General features: G+C 44.1%; 1 protein-coding gene across 2 annotated transcripts in view; it reads right to left on the bottom strand.

Annotated features, from left to right (window-relative positions):
- The window catches only part of LOC121269501 (small integral membrane protein 35-like), a 56,237-nt gene extending 43,462 nt beyond the window's left edge, over positions 1 to 12,775 (bottom strand). For both annotated transcript variants that reach the window (XM_041174101.1, XM_041174100.1), the window contains exons 1-3: positions 12,659 to 12,775; positions 5,939 to 6,040; positions 4,614 to 4,727 (exon numbers count right to left, since the gene is read on the bottom strand). In XM_041174101.1, coding sequence (XP_041030035.1) covers positions 4,614 to 4,727; positions 5,939 to 6,040; positions 12,659 to 12,662 — 220 coding nt within the window. In that variant the 5' untranslated portion in view covers positions 12,663 to 12,775. The remainder of the gene's footprint in view (positions 1 to 4,613; positions 4,728 to 5,938; positions 6,041 to 12,658) is intronic.
- Between the last annotated feature and the right edge of the window lie 9,002 nt (positions 12,776 to 21,777).

Raw genomic sequence — 21,777 nt, 5'->3', positions numbered from 1 at the left:
AACCATCATACACACCATTACACACACACAGCCTCACAACCACCATCATACACACCATTACACACACAGACCCTCACAACCACCATCATGCACACCATTACACACACATACACCTTCACAACCACCATCATACACACCATTACACACACATACACCCTCACAACCACCATCATACACACCATTACACACACATACACCCTCACAACCACCATTATACACACCATTACACACACAGATACACCCTCACAACCACCATCATACACACCATTACACATACACAGCCTCACAACAACCATCATACACACCATTACACATACACTGCCTCACAACCACCATCATACACACCATTACACACACAAACCATCACAACCACCATCATACACACCATTACACACACATACGCCCTCACAACCACCATCATACACACCATTACACACACATACACCCTCACAACCACCATCATACACACCATTACACACACAAACCCTCACAACCACCATCATATACACCATTACACACACAAACCCTCACAACCACCATCATACACACCATTACACACACACACCCTCACAACAACCATCATACACACCATTACACACACAGACCCTCACAACCACCATCATACACACCATTACACACACATACACCCTCCCAACCACCATCATACACACCATTACACACACATACACACTGCCTCACAACCACCATCATACACACCATTACACACACATACACACTGCCTCACAACCACCATTACACACCATTACACACTCATACACACTGCGTCACAACCACCATCATACACACCATTACACACACACACCCTCACAACAACCATCATACACACCATTACACACACACCCTCACAACAACCATCATACACACCATTACACATACACTGTCTCACAACCACCATCATACACACCATTACACACACACACCCTCACAACAACCATCATACACACCATTACACACACACCCTCACAACAACCATCATACACACCATTACACATACACTGCCTCACAACCACCATCATACACACCATTACACACACACAGCCTCACAACAACCATCATACACACCATTACACATACACTGCCTCACAACCACCATCATACACACCATTACACACACACACCCTCACAACCACCATCATACACACCATTACACACACACACCCTCACAACCACCATCATACACACCATTACACACACACACCCTCACAACAACCATCATACACACCATTACTCACACACCCTCACAACAACCATCATACACACCATTACACATACACTGCCTCACAACCACCATCATACACACCCTTACACACACACAGCCTCACAACAACCATCATACACACCATTACACATACACTGCCTCACAACCACCATCATACACACCATTACACACACACACCCTCACAACCACCATCATACACACCATTACACACACACACCCTCACAACCACCATCATACACACCATTACACACACACACCCTCACAACAACCATCATACACACCATTACACACACACAGCCTCACAACCACCATCATACACACCATTGCACACACACCCTCACAACCACCATCATACACACCATTACACACACACACCCTCACAACCACCATTATACACACCATTACACACACACACCCTCACAACAACCATCATACACACCATTACACATACACTGCCTCACAGCCACCATCATACACACCATTACACACACACACCCTCACAACTACCATCATACACACCATTACACACACACAGCCTCACAACAACCATCATACACACCATTACACACACACCCTCACAACCACCATCATACACACCATTACACACACACACCCTCACAACAACCATCATACACACCATTACACACACACACCCTCACAACAACATTCATACACACCATTACACAGACACACCCTCACAACAACCTTCATACACACCATTACACACACACACCCTCCCGACCACCATCATACACACCATTACACACACATACACCCTCACGACCACCATCGTACACACCATTACACACACACCGCATCACAACCACCATCATACACACCATTACACACACACACCCTCCCGACCACCATCATACACACCATTACACACACATACACCCTCACGACCTCCATCATACACACCATTACACACACACACCCTCACAACTACCATCATACACACCATTACACACATACCCTCACAACCACCATCATACACACCATTACACACACACCACATCACAACCACCATCATACACACTATTACACACACACACCCTCACGACAACCATCATACACACCATTACACACACACACCCTCACGCAAACCATCACAATGATTTTCGATAACTTTTTTCACCAGCTTTTCTCCTCTCTTATGGTGCTGACGTTCACTGAACCAGGGATACTGTCTCACAGCCACACTCTGCCACCTCATCCTCGTATCCATTCTCCCCAATTGTGCGCACACACACCGAATGTGACTCTCTCCTTGTCCATCACCCACACACTCCTTCCAGCAGTGAGTAGTGAGCTGGAGGGGGAATGATAGCTGATTTTTAAAATTTCATTCATTGGATGTGGGCTTCGCTGGCTGTGCCAGCATTTATTGCCCATCCCTAGTTACACTTAAGAAGGTGGTGGTGAGCTGCCTTCTTGAACCACTGCAGTCCATATGATGCAAGTACATCCACAGTGCTTGACCCAACAACAGTGAAGGAATGATGATATATTTCCAAGTCAGGATGGTGAGTGACTTGGAGGGCAACTTCCAGGTGGTGATGTTCCCATCTATCTGCTGCCTTTGTCCTTCTAGGTGGTAATGATCATGGGTTTGGAAGGTGCTGTCTAAGGAGCCTTGGTGAATTCCTGCAGTGCATCTTGTAGATGGTACACACTGGTGCTGCTGTGCGTCGGTGGTGGAGGGAGTAAATGTTTGTGGGTGTGGTGTTAATCAAGCGGGCTGCTTTGTCCTGGATGGTGTCCAGCTTCTTCAGTGTTGTAGGAGCTGTACTCATCCAGGCAAGTGGAGAGTATTCATCACATCCCTGTGCCTTGTAGATGGTTGACAGGTTTTGGGGAGTCAGGAGGTGAGTTACTTGCTGCAGGATTCCTAGCCTTTGACTTGCTCTTGTAGCCACTGTATTTATCTGGCTAGTCCAGTTCAGTTTCAGACCAAAGGAAACCCCCAGGATGTTGATAGTGGGGGATTCAGCGATGGTAATGCCATTGAATGTCAAGGGACGATGTTTAGATTCTCTCTTGTTGGAGATAGTCATTGCCTGGCACTTGTGTGGCGTGAATGTTACTTGCCACTTGTCAGCCCAAGCCTGGATATTGTCCTGTTCTTGCTGCATTTGAACATGGACTGCTTCAATGTTGAACATTATGCAAACATCAGCGAACATCCCCACTTCTGACCTTATGATGGAAGGAAGGTGATTGACGAAGCAGCCGAAGATGGTTGGGCCGAGGACACTAGGATATTTCCCAGTTCCCCCTCCGTAGCTCATTAGCAAATTTTACCAGCTCAGCAAAATTAGCAAAGGTCACGGTTTGAACCTCTCCTGGTCTTCATAGGGAGTTAACTCCTACTGGGAGGTGGAGTAGAGGTTGGGGGTGGGGGGTGGGTGGTGGTGGTTGGGGTAGTGGCTGGTGGGGTAATGGAAGTTGTGTCGGGGAGAAAATAAAAAAAGTCTGTTAAGTACATGAGATGTAGATTGGATTCATATCCTGTATTACTCTCAGATTCCTTGTACCCATCTTACAATTTTATTGGGAATCACTCACATAATGTAGTCACAATAGTGCCAAACACAGGGGACACACCTTATCAATATTAATTAAAAAAATTAAGGCTTCTAATGCTCATCTCTAGGCCCAATCACAATCTATTAAACCTAAATGCTAACCATTAACATTAGGGTTAATTCTTGGGGTTAAGGTTAGTGAATGGGGCTAGGGTTTAGGAGTAGTGTTTAGGGTTAATGGGAAAGGTTAGAGTTTAGGCATTGGGGTTGGGTTTGGGGTTAGTGGTTACAAACAATTACGCACGAGATTTCCCAGTTTGTCACGTCACTGGGCTGACACAGTCTCTAGAACCAAAAAAAACCCCCACACTTTGACAAATCTCTATAAAATTTTAAAAGGACAATTAAATATTTCTAAGTAGCGCATTAAGCCCAAAATTGATGGCGGTTGAAGAATTCATAACCAACAGCTCCAACTGTTCACACTCCAGTGTGTTTCCTTTGCTGACTCCTTTTTCCCAAGAACAATTAAGGACCGGAACAATCTTCCATAAACCTTAATCTCCATGTCCCATAATGATTCATTTAAGGAAAACATATTGAACTTTTTTTTTTAATTACTGTGGCCATCGATTGCACTCATTGTGCACCTGTAAAAATTCCCTAGTGGAAGGCTGCAGACAGAAACCTTAACGAGTACCAAGTGGTTAATCTTAACCACCATCACTAAACACAACCCCTGACCCTAAACTCCAAACCTGGCCACTAACCCTAATTATGTTTTGTAGGTTCAATTGTAGAGTCAGTAATCCCTCCATTTAGTGAATCATCTGTAGTGCACTTACTTTGAAAGCAGCATCCGTGTCTGTAGTACTGGACTAAGAATATGGTCAGCACAACAAGAGCCAAGGTCAGCAGGCAAACAGCGATGATGATCCCTCGTGTATTTACACCGTTACCTAGAAATGGACAGAGGTGGGGTCAACGGGTTTCAAGCAACCTCCCAACAGACTGCTCATTGGTTCCTTCACAACCTGGTTTAATTATTGGCTCTGATTTTTAAAAAATCTTTGACTGAAATTTGGAATGTACAGCGCAGAGACAAGAATTGGTCCATGTTGGTGTTTATGTTCCTCACGAACCTGCTCCTGCCCTTCTTCATCTCACCCTATCAGCTTTCTCCCTCATGTGTTTATCCAGCTTCCCCTTAAATACATCTGTACTATTTGTTTCAACCATTCCCCATGGTAGTGAGTTCCACTGTCTAAACCCAAGGTAAGGAAATTTCTCCTGAATTCCATAAGGTCCCTGGATGCCGCCACATGAATGAATTTTATTTAATTACCTGTGTATGTACTGAGACAGTGTTTCTGATTTTCTTCCCAGCCAGAGAAACATTCCTTGTGTGAATTTAACTTTTTCCTAACCTGCGTATCACTCCTGAGCCTTGTCTTGTCACACGTTGGAGAGGGTGTGGGAGTGAGGATCCAACGAATTTACCTCACTCTTGTAAGCCTTTTTTTCTTTCTCTGGGGATGCGCCTCAACCCCAGCAGGGATCACAACAATCCAAATTTATTTTCCTTTTTTTAAAACAATTTTCTCCCCTACTTTCTTTCAATTGTTGACAGTCATCACAGTGTCAGCCATGGCTCAGTGTGATGCACTCTCACTTCTGAGGAAGAAAGTCGTGGATTTAAGTCCAGAGATTTGACCATTTGAGACTTGATCCCATCTGACACTCCCAGGGCAGCACTGAGAGAGTGCCGCATGGTCAGAGGTGCCATTTTCCTGAGGAAACAGAAGTTTTGTCTGCCCTCTCAAATGGATGGCAAAGATCCACTGACACTATTTTGAAGAAGAGTTCAGTATTCTCCCTGGTGTTCTAATATTTATATCTCACGGAAAATAAATAGATTATCTAGACACTATCACACTACTGTTTGGGGGAGTTTGCTGTGCACAAATTGACTGCAGTGTTTCTTATAATACAACAGTGACTACACTGCAGAAAGTACTTCATTAGCTGTAAAGCATTTTGAGATATCCTGAGGATGTCAACTGTGTTATAGAAACACAAACTCTTTCTTTTTTTATTCAAGGAGTTGGTTAAATGTTCAAGTCACAGGATATACTCGAATTTAATGGGATCTGGATAGTTCTCCCCTTACTGTCTCCTCGTTCTGTATTGTTCACATTTGTGATCTGTCTCTGGATATGTAGTAGGATTTCACTGGAAGGAGTGACTGTTGCTTGATCCTCCTGTGGATTAGCTGCAAAACAGAAGAGACAGAAATTAGACCAGGTTACAGTAGCAGCCCATAGTTCGATAACACTGGGAGCTGTTGTCACATTGCAGGTGGACAACAGAGCACAGTACAAGGTGCGAGGACAGCACCTCACCTGTCTCCTCAATCCATAGGTGGCAGCTGTGGCTCACTGGGTATCTTTCTTATCTCTGAATTGGAAGGTTGTGAGTTCAAGTCTCAGTCCAGGACTTGAGCACATAATCTAGGTTAACATACCTAGTGCACTGCTCAGGGAGTGCTGAATTGTCGGAGGTGCTATCCTTCTGATGAAACATTAAATCAAAGCACAATCTGCTGTCTCAGGTAGATCTAAAAGATTCCATGAAGTGAGTTCTCCCTGGAGTTCTGGTCAATATTTATACCTAAACATTACTAAAACAAGGTATCTGGTTATTTATCACATTACTGTTTCTGGAAGCTTAAATTGAAAATTAGCTCCCATGTTTCTTATAACATTGACTATAGTTTGTGCTCTGATACTCTGCCAGGATTGGCACTTAGTGTCCCTTGTCATTAGAAGGATATGTCCAGGCTGGACTCTGAGATTGTGAAGTGCTTTGTGCCTTTAAGAGAATGTAGTTAATTAACCATGTGAGTGTATTGACCAATCGTTACAGAGCTTTGGTAACTGTCATTCTAGAGCTGGAGGTGATTGTAGAAACACACATGGTGTTGGTGCTCTGTTCTTAGTTCCAATAAACCACCAGTGTTTGTTCAGTTAATCGGTCTCTCTGCCTGTATTGTTTCAAACACCAACGAATGTGTTAATATCAAGGGCACAGCTGGCGTTCACCAGACAAAGCGAACCTGATAACTAAAAACGTAAAACTGGCGATGAGGATAAACCGGATCAATTGACGGCAATCAAGAAAGCCGCGATAAGCCAGACACATTACTTCGTCACTACCTTGGAAGCTGTTTGAAAGCGCAGTCTCCTTAGTCATCGAGTGTGCTGCGAGTTTCGGCATCTTGAACCATTCGACCCGGTTTCCGATAACCGGTCTCATTACGTCGATTGCCTAGAGTTCTTCTTTACTGCTGACAACATCGCGGGGAGGACAAGAAGAGGGCGATTCTTTTGTCCGCATGCAGGAGAAAAACGTGTGGGCCGATCCGCAGCCTCACGTCACTTCACACCCCCGATACGAAGACTTTCAACAAGTTAGTAAACATTGTAAAAAAACCAAAAGAAAAACAGAATTACCTGGAAAAACTCAGCAGGTCTGGCAGCATCGGTGGAGAAGAAAAGAGTTGACGTTTCGAGTCCTCATGACCCTTCAACAGAACTAGGTGAATCCAAGGAAGGGGTGAAATATTGTAAAAAAACCTCCTGAAGCCAAAGCCCTCAGCCACTATACAACATTTTAAATTCAATTCAAGGAACAGGCTTCCAGGAGAGACAATCGCTGGCCAAGAAGCTGCTTTAAAGGAATTAACGGGATATTGTGAGTTTGGAACTTCAATTAATGACATGTTAAGAGACTGGTTGATATGCAGAATTGGGGACGATGCTATTCAAAAACCATTGCTCTCTGAAACTAATCTAGGCTTCAGAAAGGCATTGGAATTGGCAGCAGCCATGGAGAGGCTGTTAGAGACTCGGAGGCAATAAAAGATACACAAAATGGCGCCATCCATCTTGTAGGGCAGGAGGGTCCGGTAAGAGAAGGTGGGAAAATATTGGACTCCACAGAAAGGCGGGGGATGCCCACTATGTACAGACCATTGAAGAACAGCAGCACTACAGTGAAAACCCACAACATTAATGAGAGAAATGCACCCAGTCAGCCTGCAGGTGATTGACAGCTCAGAAATATCGAATATTTTTTCTGCCACCCCAATGGTCACATAATGCAACACTGTCAAGATCGGCTGAGACAGCATTTTAAAAACAAAGGTAGAAATCGCAAACTCTGCTTTGTTGAAAAACCAGAGGAAGCAGAATCTGACATCTATTCATTATACAACCTGAAAGTGGGTAGAACAGAGCCAATCCAGGTAGTCATTAGAGTCAATGAACAACCCATCAAGATGGAGGTCGATACTGGGGCATCAGTGTCCATCATAGGAGAACATATGTTCAGACACTTGAATAAAGGAGTCCATCCTTTAAGTTGGGAACAGTCGGACACTAAATTAAAAACATATACGGGTGAAGAAATAAGAGTGAAAGGGATATGTTAAGTCCTGGTGCAGTGTGGTGATCAGTCTGCAAATTTATCCCTCTATAGTAGTAACTGGGGTGAGCCCCAGTTTAATTTGTTGCAACAGGCTCAAAAAGATTAAATTGCAATGGGCGGAGATTTTTCAAATCAGAATGAGAAACTTACAGGAATTGTTACAAAAGTACGTTCCATTTTCAATGGCGAGCTAGGAAGGATTCGTGAGCTACAATCCAAAATCTACATAGACCCTCACACAACCCCCTGATTTATCAGAGCCAGATCAGTCCCTTATGCTCTATGGGACAAGGCTGAGACCGAGATAAACAGGCTTGAAAAGTTGGATATGTTACAACTGGTGCAATTTTCCGAGTGGGTTGCACCTATATGCAGGTACAGCAAGTAATTAAGAAGGCTAATGGAATGCTATCCTTTATTAAGAGAGGAATTGAACCTAAAAGTAAGGATGTAATGCTTCAGTTATACAGGGCATTGGTGAGACCACATCTCGAATACTGTGTGCAGTTTTGGTTTCCTTATTTAAGGAAGGATATAAATGTGTTGGAGGCAGTTCAAATGAGGTTCACTTGAATGAGTGCGTTGTCTCATGAGGAAAGGTTGGACAGACTGGGCTTGTCTCCACTGGAATTTAGAAGAATGAGGGGTGATTTGATTGAAGTATACAAGATACTGAGTGGCCTTGACAAGGTGGACGTGGAAAGGATGTTTCCTCTCCTGGGTGAGTCCAGAACTAAGGGGCACTGTTTTAAAATTAGGTGTTGCCCTATTAGGACAGAGATGAGGAGAAATTTTTTCTCTCAGAGGGTTGTGCAACTTTGGAACTCTCTGCCTCAGAAGGTGGTGGGGGCAGGATCATTGAATATTTTTAAGGCAGAGGTAGATAGATTCTTGTTAGGCAAGGGAATCAAAGGTTATTGAGGTCAGATGGGAACGTGGAAAACAAAACACAAGAACATCAGCCATGATCTTATTGAATGGTGGAGCAGGCTCAAGGGGCCGAATGGTCTACTTTTGTTCCTATTTCTTATGTTCTTATAGTGCCCGTACTGAAGTCAGACCAAAGTGTTCGCTTATGCGGTGACTATAAGTTAACTGTAAACAAAGTGGCCAAACTTGATAGACACCCGATACTGAAGGTTGATTTATTATATTTGAAATTGGCAGGGGGCATCATGTATTCCAAACTCGACATGAGCGACGCCTACCAGCAGGTAGAGTTGGAAAAAGGCTCAATATGCTCGACTATATCAATATACTCGACTACCTTTTGAGGTCTCATCGCCTTGTGCTATTTTCCAGTATATCATGGAAAATCTGCTTCAGGGACTGCCCCATGTCATTGTTTATCTGGGTGATGAACTGCTAATTTGGAGGAGGTGCTGAAAAGCTTCTCACAAGCAGGGGTGAGTTTGAAGTGAGAAAAATGTATTTTCCAAGCCAAAGACGTAGTTTACTTGGGCCATAAGGTCGACACACAGGGCCTGCATCCCATGGAAGAAAAGGTTAAGGATATTCGTGTGGTACCTGCACCGAGAAACACATCAGAACTAAAGGCCTTCTTTGGCATGATAAACTCCTATGGGTGATTTCTCCCAAATCTACCAACTGTACTGGCTCCATTATACACATTGCTTAAGAAAAACTATAAATGGATTTGCAAGCTCCACACCAGGATGGGTTTCTGAAGGTAAAGCAATTGTTAAGATCATTGGCTCTACTGGTCCACTTTCACCCAAAGAATTGATTTTAATTTGTGACACATCCCCTTATGCAGTAGGGGCTGTACTTTCACATCGGATGGTGGGTGGCTCTGAACAGCCCATTGGTTATACATCTCGCACGGTCAGTGCTGCAGAGCGACACTATTCTCAAATTGAGAAGGAGGGCTTGTCTGTTGTGTTTGGTGTTCAGAAATTCCATCAATACCTTCATGGTCGCCATTTTCACATTATATCCGATCACAAGCCTCGATTGGGATTATTTGGAGAGGATAAGGCAATACTCCCCATCACATCTGCTCACATCCAGAGGTGGGCACTGATGTTGGCCGCTTATAAATATACTTTCATTCGCCGATTGGGAAGCCAGATCACACATGCTGACGCGCCGAGCCTCCTCCCCCTGCCAGGTAACAACGTGAAAGTTCCAATTCCCCAGGAACTTGTCCTAGTACTAAATTTTTTGGATTCCTCCCCTGTCCAGGCCAAACAAATCTGTGAGTGGACAAACCAAGATCCACTTTTATCTCATGTCCGGGAGCAGGTCTTGAATAGATGGTCAGGCGAGTCCAAGTCTGATGACATGAAGCCCTATTTCAATCATAGATGTGAGCTCACCTGCCAGGACAGCAGATTGCTCTGGGGAACCCCCGAGAGGGCGAGGGCCAAATTACATAGCGCTCACCCTGGCATTAGTTGGATGACGATGCTCGTGCGCAGCTACTTGTGGTGGCCAGAGGTGGACGCGGACATCGAAACCCTGGTCAAAAGTTGTCTTCAATGCCAACAGGTACAAAAGCTACCCCCACCCCCCTTAGCTCCATTGCACCCCTGGGAATGGACAGGGCAGCCATAGGTGCACCTCCACGTCGACTACATGTGGCCCTTCTTGGGCACAATGTTCCTTTTACTAATAGACGCCCACTCCAAGCAGATGGATGTCTACAAAGTCTAGTCACCCACGTCTGCTGCCACCACAGGCCATTTGCGATAGAGTTCTTGCAGCGCACATGTTACCAGAGGTTCCTGTGTCAGGCAACAGGACTGCATTTACCAGCAGGCAGTTCCACAGGTTTACAAACCTCAATGGAATAACTTATATCAAAACCTCGCCTTACCCACCCCGCCTCTAATGGTTTGGCTGGTTGGGCGGTGCAAGTTTTTAAGTCTGAGATGAAAAAGCTGGACGGGGATTCTGTCAGCACCAGGTTGTCACGGTTCCTGTTCTCATACCGGACGACACCGTACATGACCACCGGTATCGCCCCCGCTGAATTACTAATGAAGGGATGTCTCTGCACCTGCCTAATTCTTATCAGGCTGAATTTAGGGGGGAGGGTGGAGAGAAGCCAAGAGGCCCAGAAGGCCTGACCTGATGGCCATGCTCATGAAATTAATTTCACTGTGGGAGACACAGCTCTCGCAAAGAAGTTTGGAGATGGGCCCAATTGGCTATTAGGCGAAGTGAGTGCCGTGACAGGACCTCTCTCCTATAATGCGTCGCTAAACAGCCGAATAATCAGATGACACTTGGATCATCTCCGGAGAAGAGAGAGTCCCACAAGAAGGAATGCCGTCACCGTTTGTGCTGGAGTCTGCACCGCACGTAAAAGGAATGCCACACGATTTGGAAGTACGGGTGGGGTCTGTTGGCCCCGAGAGGGTTGAAGAACCAGACTTGCCCACTCCCACCAAGGAGTCTGGTGGACAGTTGACCCCTGAGAAGTGGGTATCGGAAAAACCAGCTGCGGCCGTTGAGCTACGACGCTCGACACATCTGAGGAAGCCTCCTGAGAGACTTACCTTGTAAATAGTTATTCATGTAAATAAGTGGGATGTTGTGAAGCTTGTCAATTGTACTTTCAAGTAAAGGGGGAGGGATGTGGTAAAGTGAAATGCTATGTACCCTTAAGAGAATGTAGTTAATTGACCATGTGCCTGTATTGACCAATCGCTACACACCGCGGCTACTTTGGTAACTGTAATTCTGAAGCTGGAGGTGATTGTAGAAATACACATGCTGTAAGTGCTCTGTTCTTAGTTCCAATAAACCACCAGTGTTTGTTCAGTTAATCGGTGTCTCTGTCTTTACTGTTTCAAACACCAACTAATGTGTTAATATCAAGGGCGCAGCTAGCGTTCGCCAGACAAAGCGAACCTGATAACTAAAAACATAAAAGAGACACACATGATTCACTTAGTGAGTGTGCTGTACATATTTGGGAACAGATGCTGAGACAGCCAGCCACACAGGGGGACATTCCTTTTCATCTGATGGGTGCTGCAGCTGAACAGGAGCTGAATCACGTGGGTCAGTAATTGGCCTCAGTAAGGCCTTTGACCTTTTTGGCCAGTTTGTCACTAGTGTTAAAGGTAATAATTGAAGTAATAGCAGATAATTTAAGGATTAAAAAGTAGACTCAGAGATTTTAATCAGAATAAGGACATTGGGGCAAAGTATTGTCGCACAGACCACAGAGATCGTGACAATCTCATGTTACAAAATCTCAAGAACAGCTGAAACATATTTTTCAGTTCTATTACTTCCTGATTCTGATAGAAAATTTCCCCCAACTTCACATAATCCTTAGACAAAACAAAAAGAATGTGCTCAGTCTACTGCCTGAAATTGATACTTCATATTTGAAATAATAACTGGGTCCTCTGACCCTGGGTCTTACCCATCTCTTTTCCGACAGAGGGTGGACAAAGGTGAGTTTGCTGCCGTGATCCAGTGCTGACTTTAACCCTGAATGCCACTAGAACTGGTTTGTCCTGATTCCTGACAAGTCAAGCACATCTGTGCCTCAAATAACTGGGAGATCAGCTGAGCTCATAGAGACATAAAATTAGAGCAAACTTTGAACTTACATCAAAACTCCATTCAGTCTCCCTCCTTCTCTCCCCACTCTATCTTCCTGCTTCCTTCATCCCAACCCTTCTCCCTTCCCGTCTGACCCTTCTCCTCCCATCTCTACTCCTCCCCTGTTCCCCACCTCTTTTTCCCAACCCTTTATCCTTAACCACCCCTCCTCCTCACCCTCTCTCCCCTTCCCTTCTCCCCTTCCCCTCCTCTCTTAGGCTTAGCCCATTTCAACCGTATTAATTTTCTGAGAAGTGATTGGAACATCCTGAGGTTGTGAAAAGCGCTATAGAAATTCAAACCTTTCTTTAACTGGTATAGAAAAAATGAACCCTGAATAATACTTTAAACAAAATTGTGGGAGTAGAACCAGGGTACACTGGATCAAACTTGTAAAAAGTCATTTTCACACTGATATCAGAAATTTCTTCATATTGACATGTGAAATAAACTTTCCGATGAGAGTGGTGCTGAGAATTCACTCTGGAATCATGTCAGACAAAGTTGGGATCTCCCTGGATGAATGAATTTAAATGGGTCAAATAGTCGCCCCCATTCAGAATGACCTGGTTAAACAGGAATCCAGTCCTGAAGAGTCTGTGATGGACCAGTTTCCAGTTTTTGCCCCTGGATTTCAGAGGGAAAAAGATTACATCTGTGTCATTATTCAGACATTAAAAAGTTAACAAGAACGAAAATTGCTGCAAAAACTCAGCAGGTCTAATTTCGACTCATTGTTTTATCCCCACCTTTTAGCCTATTTTGATCTTTCTCCCACACCATCCCCTCCCCCACCCCATCCCCCATCCCCACTAGGGCCATCAGTCACTTGCTCATCCTGCTTTCTACTCTTAATGTCACCACTAGCACTTCCTTTAGCCAGGAAATGTTTACCCTAATTTTGTGTCTCTACCAGCTCACCACCATCAACACCCCTTCGAGCTTTTGCTTATGACATCTTTTGTAATCTCTCCTTTGCCTCCACCTATCACTGGCCTTCTATCCAGCTCCACCTGTCCCAACCCCCTTAAACAGTATATATTTCACCACATTTTTGCTTCTCTTTAGTTTTAGTTTTTCTCTCCACAGACACTGTCAGACCTGCTGAGCTTTTCCAGCAATTTTTGTTTTTGTTTCAGATTTCTGAGTGCAATTGTCTGATATTTTTGTAGAGTGTAACAGTATGAGAAAGTTTCATCTTTCAAACTAACTTTACCTGATTTTTAAAATTTTATGTTAAAAAATCAATTGTATTTGTTAGCAATATTCATTAATTAGTAAGGTCAATCAGGCCCCAGTTTGATCCCATCCCATTCTCCAATCCTCAATCCTCCCCAGCATTATTTTACTTCCTCCCTTGAACCCTCTCCCAATCCTTCCTCCCAATCCCTATCCCACTCCCTCTTGCTGCTCAATCCCTTACCTGCCACAGCTTCATTCCAGGTCCTGAGCCTCTCCCACCCTCAGCCCTATCCTATTCCCAAACTCTGCCCCTGTATAGTTAAAATCAAATAAATGCCAGAGAGCTTGAACATGCAGACTGCTGGGTACTGTGAAAGGGTTAACTCACTGGCTGGTTTGCCCTCTTGTTGCAGCTGAAAGGGTTTGACAATCTCAGGGGGGGTCAGGAGGTGGGGAAGGGTGGCTGGCTGAGTTGGATTCCAAGGCAGTATTTTTTTTTAATTACTGAATTACACTACAGGTAAACAATGTAACAAGTCTAGAGTAAGTAGATTATACCTAGCCCAATTATCCAGCACTGATCTCAGTGTGAGAGACATTTGTGGAGGGTCCTGGGATACTTCCCAGGCAATTACAGCACCTGTGCACATATCAGGACTTCTGATAGGTCCTAAAGCATAGACATCTCAACATTGACCACTGTTGACATCAGAAGATCTGGCCCAACCTGTTTGGCCACATCATGAACACTCCTTCCATGACCAACAAGTCCTGAAGTAGGACTTAAACCCAGAACCTCTGGCTTAGAGGTAAGGGGGCTCTCCCTATTGAGCCACAAGACCTCCAAAGGGGACACAGTAACAAAACCACTGGCCCATCATTAAAGATCCAAGGGCAGTTTCAGCAGAACAGTATTCAGCATGACGATCAGCAAGTGGGTGCATTGCACCCTCGGGTGGCACTGACCCATACAAGACACAAGGATCCAGATTCTGGGCCTGGCTTGGTTGACTGACCTAAACCAAGGTCACAGAAATAATATTTTAATTAGCCTGAAGGCTTCCTTCCCTTTCACTTCCCTTCCTCCACCTACCCTAACCACCACCTTGTCTCTTGCTCTCCTTTCCCTTCCCTTTCCCTTGCTCCCTAAACCCCTCACCATCTCTTGCTCCCCTCTTCCTCTCTTCTCCCCTCCTCCCCTCACCCCCTCCCATCCCCTTCTCCCCTTCCTCCCTCCCTTACTCCCTCCCTCTCCTTCCTCTCTCGCTCCCCTTCTTTCCTCACTCCCTTTCCCCTCCCTCCATTCACCGCTCCCTCCCTTTCTCCCTTTGCCCCTTCCTTTCTCCCCCTCCTTCCCTCTCTTGCCTCCCCCTTCCCCTTCTCTCCCGGCCCCTCCACATACACATTTTCCAGCAGGGAGTTGTTGAGATGAAAGCCCATGCTCCACTCATCTCCTCTTCTCTTCTCCCCTCCTCCACTCCCCTCACCCCTTCCTCCCCTTCTCCCATCACCTGATGTCCCCCCGCCCCCCCACACACACACACACACACACACTTCTCAGCAGGGTTCCTGGCCCATGTCACAGAGTCGGTCAGTCCTGCAGCAATGATATGACTGAAAACTAGAGGGTGCTGGTGTTTGCTGCTCCCTTGCTCAGCTCTGAGATTCTGCTGGCTCTGTGACACCAGGAGAATGAACTGCAGCCATGTAGGGTTTGGAAGGTAGACCACAGGCACAATACACCAAGACCCAAACACCCACCACCTCCTTTAATTTGCTTTTGTCCTCTATTGCTTGTCTGCTTATCTCTGAAAGAAAGAAAACCTTGTGTTTTGCTTTTAACAACCACCTGCCATCTCAAACTGCTTTACAACCAACTGTTGAAGTATAATCACTGTTGTAATGAAGGAAACTGATTCAAACTTTCTCTCGTTTATGTATCCTTCTGTCTTTTCTCCCTCCTTTGACCTCCGTTTGTGTCTATCTCTTTCCTCTTTTAGTCTCTCTTTGTCCTGCATGTCTTTCTCTCTCTCATTTTCTCCCCTTCTCTCTTTCTTTCTCCCTCTATTTCTTCAGGCTCTTTCTTTGCCTCTTTCTCTCTCCCCACACTCTCTTTGCTTGTCTTGTCTCTCTCTCTCTCTCTATGTCTCTTTCGACCTTGTATAATTTCTCATTATTCTGGGTAAGAGCATTGGCTTTGCCTGGGATCACATGGCTCTGCACAGGCTGAGTTTACGATGGCCCAGTTTCACAAAGGGGTCCTCAATGCCTCTTATTTGTATGTGCAGAGGGTTTGACATTGAATGCCTCTGATGATGCCTGTACCAGTTGTGTAGACAGGATGTGAAGTTGCAGCAATGACCCTCCATGCTGTACAACAATGGGGTTTGTTGGGACAGTTGAATTTGACTCAAAGGGAACTGGGCTGAAGGTTATTGTGTAAGAGACAAGCATGCACCTCATATGTGTCTCCAAAATCTCCGCACTCCTTCAATCTTGGTGAGCATTCCCAAATTTCTTTGTCCCACCATTGGTGACCATGTCTTCAATGATCAAGTCCCTATGTCCGGAATTCCTTCCCTAAACCTCTCCACTTCTCTCTTCTCCTTTAAGATGCTCCTTAAAACCTACCTCTTTGACCATGCTTTTGGCTACCTGTCCAAAACTTTTTTTTACACAGCTCAGTGTTAAAAATCATGTTTGATAACACTACTGAGAAGCACCTTGTGATGGTCTACGTTAAAGGTGCTAGATAAATGTAAGTTGTTGTTGGTGACACACAACAAAATACAAACTGAGTAAAATGACCATTGGTGCCTTAAAAGGCTTAGTAACTTCCCGATTTGGGGTTCTCATTTTATCATTTTGTTTGCTCTGAATTCCCCTGTGAACTGATACAGGAAGTAAACCATGGAACTTGAGGGCTTTGATCTGACTGAAAATGCAAACTGGACAATATTGGTTCAGCTGCCTACTATATGTCTTAAAATTAACCCATGAGATCAGGATCCGAAATGCCTGACAAGGCAATGGAAACAGATTCACGAGCAGACTTCAAAAGGAAATTCAATAAACACTTAAAGGAGATAAAATTGTAAGAAGAGGAAGAATGGGGAGTGGGACTCAACTGGATTGCCATTTAAAAGAGCCAGTGCAGACCTGATGGGCTGAATGGCCTCCTTCTGTGTTGTACTAGTCTTTCATGGTCCAAGATGCTTACACAGAGACCAGCCCTGCCACTTCCTGAGATGATCTGATTTTGTTTTAAGCCTTTGTTCTCTCGCCCTAGTTTATGGTGCAGAGACCAGGAGGGATGGTCACTGAGGTATCACCATAGGGAAAGGCCCATGCTGCAGCTCAATGGGCCCTCAGCAGCGCTGCACTGACAGGAACACCTACGGCCTCAATTTTCACATGATTTTGGCTGAAGCCTTGGTGGGGAGGTTTCAGATGATGCAGTTCTGAAATGTCAACACATTTACCCCCTTGGATGGAAAATCAGCTGCAGTTAGTGTCACCAATGCTGATTGGACCATGTTTTGGAAGGTTTCATCAGATGATATCCCACCCTTGCACCCACTCCCACCCCTCCCCCACACAATCCCTCCATTGCCTGATACACCAATTGGTGAACAATGGTGGCTGCAATACCCATAATCTTCTGCACTCCAGAAATCTCTGTACCTATCAGGTGGTTTTACCATGATGTGATTGCACCCAAGGTTTCAATACATCCTGGGATCCTTGCAGACTGGCCATTCGTTGGTGAGTTTGGTCAAAGTGAAACAGTGAAAGAAAATATCCATCGGATTTTACTGAGGCAGTGCTAAACTGTTGGAGGTCTTTCAGATGAGATATTAAATTGAGACCCTGCAGAAGATCCAAATGCATTAGTTTGAAGAAGAGTAGGGGAGTTCTCCCTGTTCTCATGGACAATATTTTTCTATCACTGAAACAGATTATCTGATCAATATCAGCTTGTTGTTTTTGTGAGCTTGCTGTGCGCAGAATGGCTGTCACGTTTCCACATTACAATAGTGACTACACTCCAATTATATTTATTAGCTGTAATGAAATTTGTGATATCTTAAAGTTGTGACAGGCACTATATAAATGCAAGTCTTTCTTTTTTTCAAAGGATGGCATTTTATTTGAAGAGTAAATATTGGCAGTGAGACTAGGAGAACTTTTGCTGAAAACTGAGACATGCTGTTGAAGCTTTTCATTTTGCACTCAGTAAGACAGATGCAAGAATACCAAATTTCAAAGAGAGCAGTGATCTGCACTACATGAGAAAAGCATGCTGATCGGTTGGAAAGTTGATTCTGATTGGTTGAGGTGTTGCCATGGAGGATGCACCAGGGAACTAGTGTCCCCCATGCTTTTGTTTGATTCAATAAAGGTTCAATGCCTGGACATGTTCCTTTTGGCAATCATGCGTCAGTCCTGATGAATGCAAAATGAAAAGCTTTGACAGCATGTCTCTTTTTCAGCAATACTCAATTTCTGTACTACCAAAGTGACTACCTCATGCTTTTCAAATAATGCTATAGGATTGTTTAATGTCCACTCAATAGAGTTTAACATCTCATCTAAGAGGCAGAGTGTGCAGCAGTGCCTCACTATTGAAAATTCAGCCCAGATTTTGTGCTCCAGTCTCTGGAGTGGAGTTTGAACCTACAACCTTTTGGCTACTCACTGAGCCAATGTTGACAGTCATTAGCTTTTAGCTAGCTACTGGAATTAGCAACTAATCCAGCTGTCAAAGTGCTTACTGATGGAGAGGCAAGCTACTTTCTTCTGATGTTAGGCTTTATGACAATGAGTTCATAACTTCAAATTGTATTATATATATTGGACTCACTGACCAATAGAGGCTGCAGTTATCCCACACTTTTACAGTGTCCTGATAGTCAATTATGAACACAGGGATTGGGGGAGATTCAGAGACTGAGAGATATATTCTCAGGTAGAGTGAGAGACAAAGGAAACTGAAAGGAGATTTGGTAGAGGTGTAAAAGATTGTGACAGGTTGAGATAAGGCAGAGAAAGAAAAGCTGTTTCCATTGGATGGTGGAACAAGGACTGGGGGACACAGATTTAAGAATTGGGGCAAGAGATGCAGGGGGAATGTGAGGAAAAACTTTTTTACACAGTGACCTGGAACACTCTGTCTCTGCTTCCACTACGCTTTTGGACAATGATTGATTTCAAAAGGAAATTGGATGGACACTTGAGGGAAATAAACTTGGAGGGCCATGGGGATGGAGCATGGAGTCAATGGGCCAACTAGCCTCTTTCTGTACTTTTATGACTCATCTGCAGGGGCTGATACCCATATGGATACTGACCTATATGGATAGTGAAAGACTGATTCTAATATCATCTCATACTGATTCAAAAAAGGGAAGCACATTCATCATAGTCGCAAAGTTAAATATTCCCCAGCCATTCAGAAAACCCCCTCAATTCACCTCCCATCAGTTTAACCAACTGGTTCATAAATGTTTTGAGGAAACTACACTCCTTTTCCCAACTGAAATTCTAATCTATGTGCTTTTAATACACATTTATCTCTCAGGCACCAATTCTAATAAGTTTCTTCACACTTTGAAGTTATGCTGTATTATCATACTGCTGTCAAAGTTTAATTGAAATAAAGTAAGAAATTGCATTTATGTAGTCCCCTTCACGTCTTCAGGACATTCCAAAGCATTCAGCAACTAATCAGTTGCTTCTACGCCTTTGTGTACGCAAATTGAGGAGCCTATCAGTACACAGCCAGATGCCACAATTAGCAGGTGAAACAATCACCAAACAATTTTCTTTGAGTTTGAGTCTTCCTTGAGTTGTAGCTGGGAGGGTTTGACTGCCTTTTTCCAATTGTCCTGTGGAATCTTGCGTGTCCAGAGGAACAAGTGGACATGCTGAAGGGACAGGTGAGTAAACATGTCTTGCAGGAATTATCCACATTTGATGCTCCTGTGCCAAATGTGTTATAGATGTGACAGTTTGGTTTGCCAACTTCTTGTGTGGAGTGTGAAGCCATTTACCAATCAAAGGACACACCCAGTTTCTGCTTTCTTTCAAGAGTGTGGATTTACAGTAAACTGGATAAGGACAGATATCACAAGTAACCCTATTCATTAATGATTCTCATATGGCCTCACCCCTCATATGGTGATTAATCATTTTATTATTGAAAAACTGAGTGCTTGTTGAGAGAATATATGGAAGCAGTAGGCCATTCAGCCCCTCAGGCCTACTCTCCCAATCAATAAGATCATGACTGAGCTTCAACTTCACTTTCCTGCCCCATCCCCTGGATTCCCCAAAGTGTCCAATAATCTGTTGCTCTCAGCTCTGAATATACTCAACAACTGAGCATCTATTTCCTCCTAGGGTAGAGAATTCCAAGGATTCACAACCCTTTTAAGTGAAGAAATTGCTCTTCATACAATCCTAAATGACCAATTAATGATTGGAGGATAATTATTAGCTTTCTGATTGGTCAGTGCTAAATGGTATTGTCACTGGACTAGTAATCCAGAGACCCAGGGTAATGGTCTGGGGACCCGGGTTCGAATCCCACCACGGCAGATGGTGAAAACTGAATCCAATAAAAATCTGGAATTAAAAGTCTGATGATGACCATAAAATTATTATTGTCATAAAAACCCATCTGGTTCACTAGTGTCCTGTAGGGAAGGAAATCTGTCATCCTTACCTGGTCTGGTCTGGTTTGGCCTAGCCTACATGTGACTCCAGATCCACAGTAATATGTGATTGACTCTTAAATGGCCTATGAACAAGGGCAATTAGGGATGGGCAATAAATGCTAGTGATGCCCATGTCCATGAACGAATTAAAAAAAAATAGTTATTAGTTAGACAACAAGAAAAATAACAAACCTGTATTTACGTAACACCTTCCAGGAACTTAAAGCTTTCTAAAGTGCTTCATGGTAATTTACATTAAAGAGATAAACACTGTCATAAAGGGAAATACGTCTGTTATTTTGCACATTGCAAGATCCAATAAACAACAAATGGCCGGATAATCTGTTCTAGTGACGTTGGTTGGGATATAAATATTTGCTAGGCACTAGAAGGCCTCCTCTGCTCTGCAAGTAATGCCACAGGATCTTTCACATTGTCAGAGGGGGTGACAGGGCCTCAGCTTAACATCTCATTCGAAAGAGGGTGCACACTGTCAGACCAAATTAGGGATTTCAGCCCACAACCTTCAGACAGAGATGCAAGTTTTTAAAAAAATTCATTCATGGGATGTAAGCATCACTGGCTGGCCCAGTGTTCATTGGCCCAGCTCTAATTCTTATGAGAAGGTGTTGGTGAGCGACCACCACCTTGAACTGGTACCGCCTGTGTGGTATAGGTTTACCCATATTGCGGCTGGGGAGGGTGCCCCATTATTTTGACCCAGTGATGGTAAAGGAGCAACAATTTAATTCCAAGTAAGAATTTGTTGACACTGACAGCACTCTGGCGCCATGCTCAGCAGTGACTCAGCAGATTACAGCAGTAATAAGGAACGAATATACTTCCTGATGTTGACACCACTGACTCATGAAAGAGCTGTGTGCTGTCTTGCTCTTTACGAAAAAACCGTGCATTCTCTTCACTTCTATGTTTTTACTAAAGCAAAACCACTTCCAGTAGCAGGAGTGTTAGGAATTGGAAGATATAGGTTTCATCCGATTGACAGAAGAACCAAAAACAACTTGGAGAAATTTTC

This window comes from Carcharodon carcharias, chromosome 25 (assembly GCF_017639515.1).
Source record: "Carcharodon carcharias isolate sCarCar2 chromosome 25, sCarCar2.pri, whole genome shotgun sequence".
Classification (NCBI taxonomy): domain Eukaryota; kingdom Metazoa; phylum Chordata; class Chondrichthyes; order Lamniformes; family Lamnidae; genus Carcharodon; species Carcharodon carcharias.
Note: the sequence above shows the minus strand (reverse complement) of the source record. Positions and strands in the feature narration are given on the sequence as shown.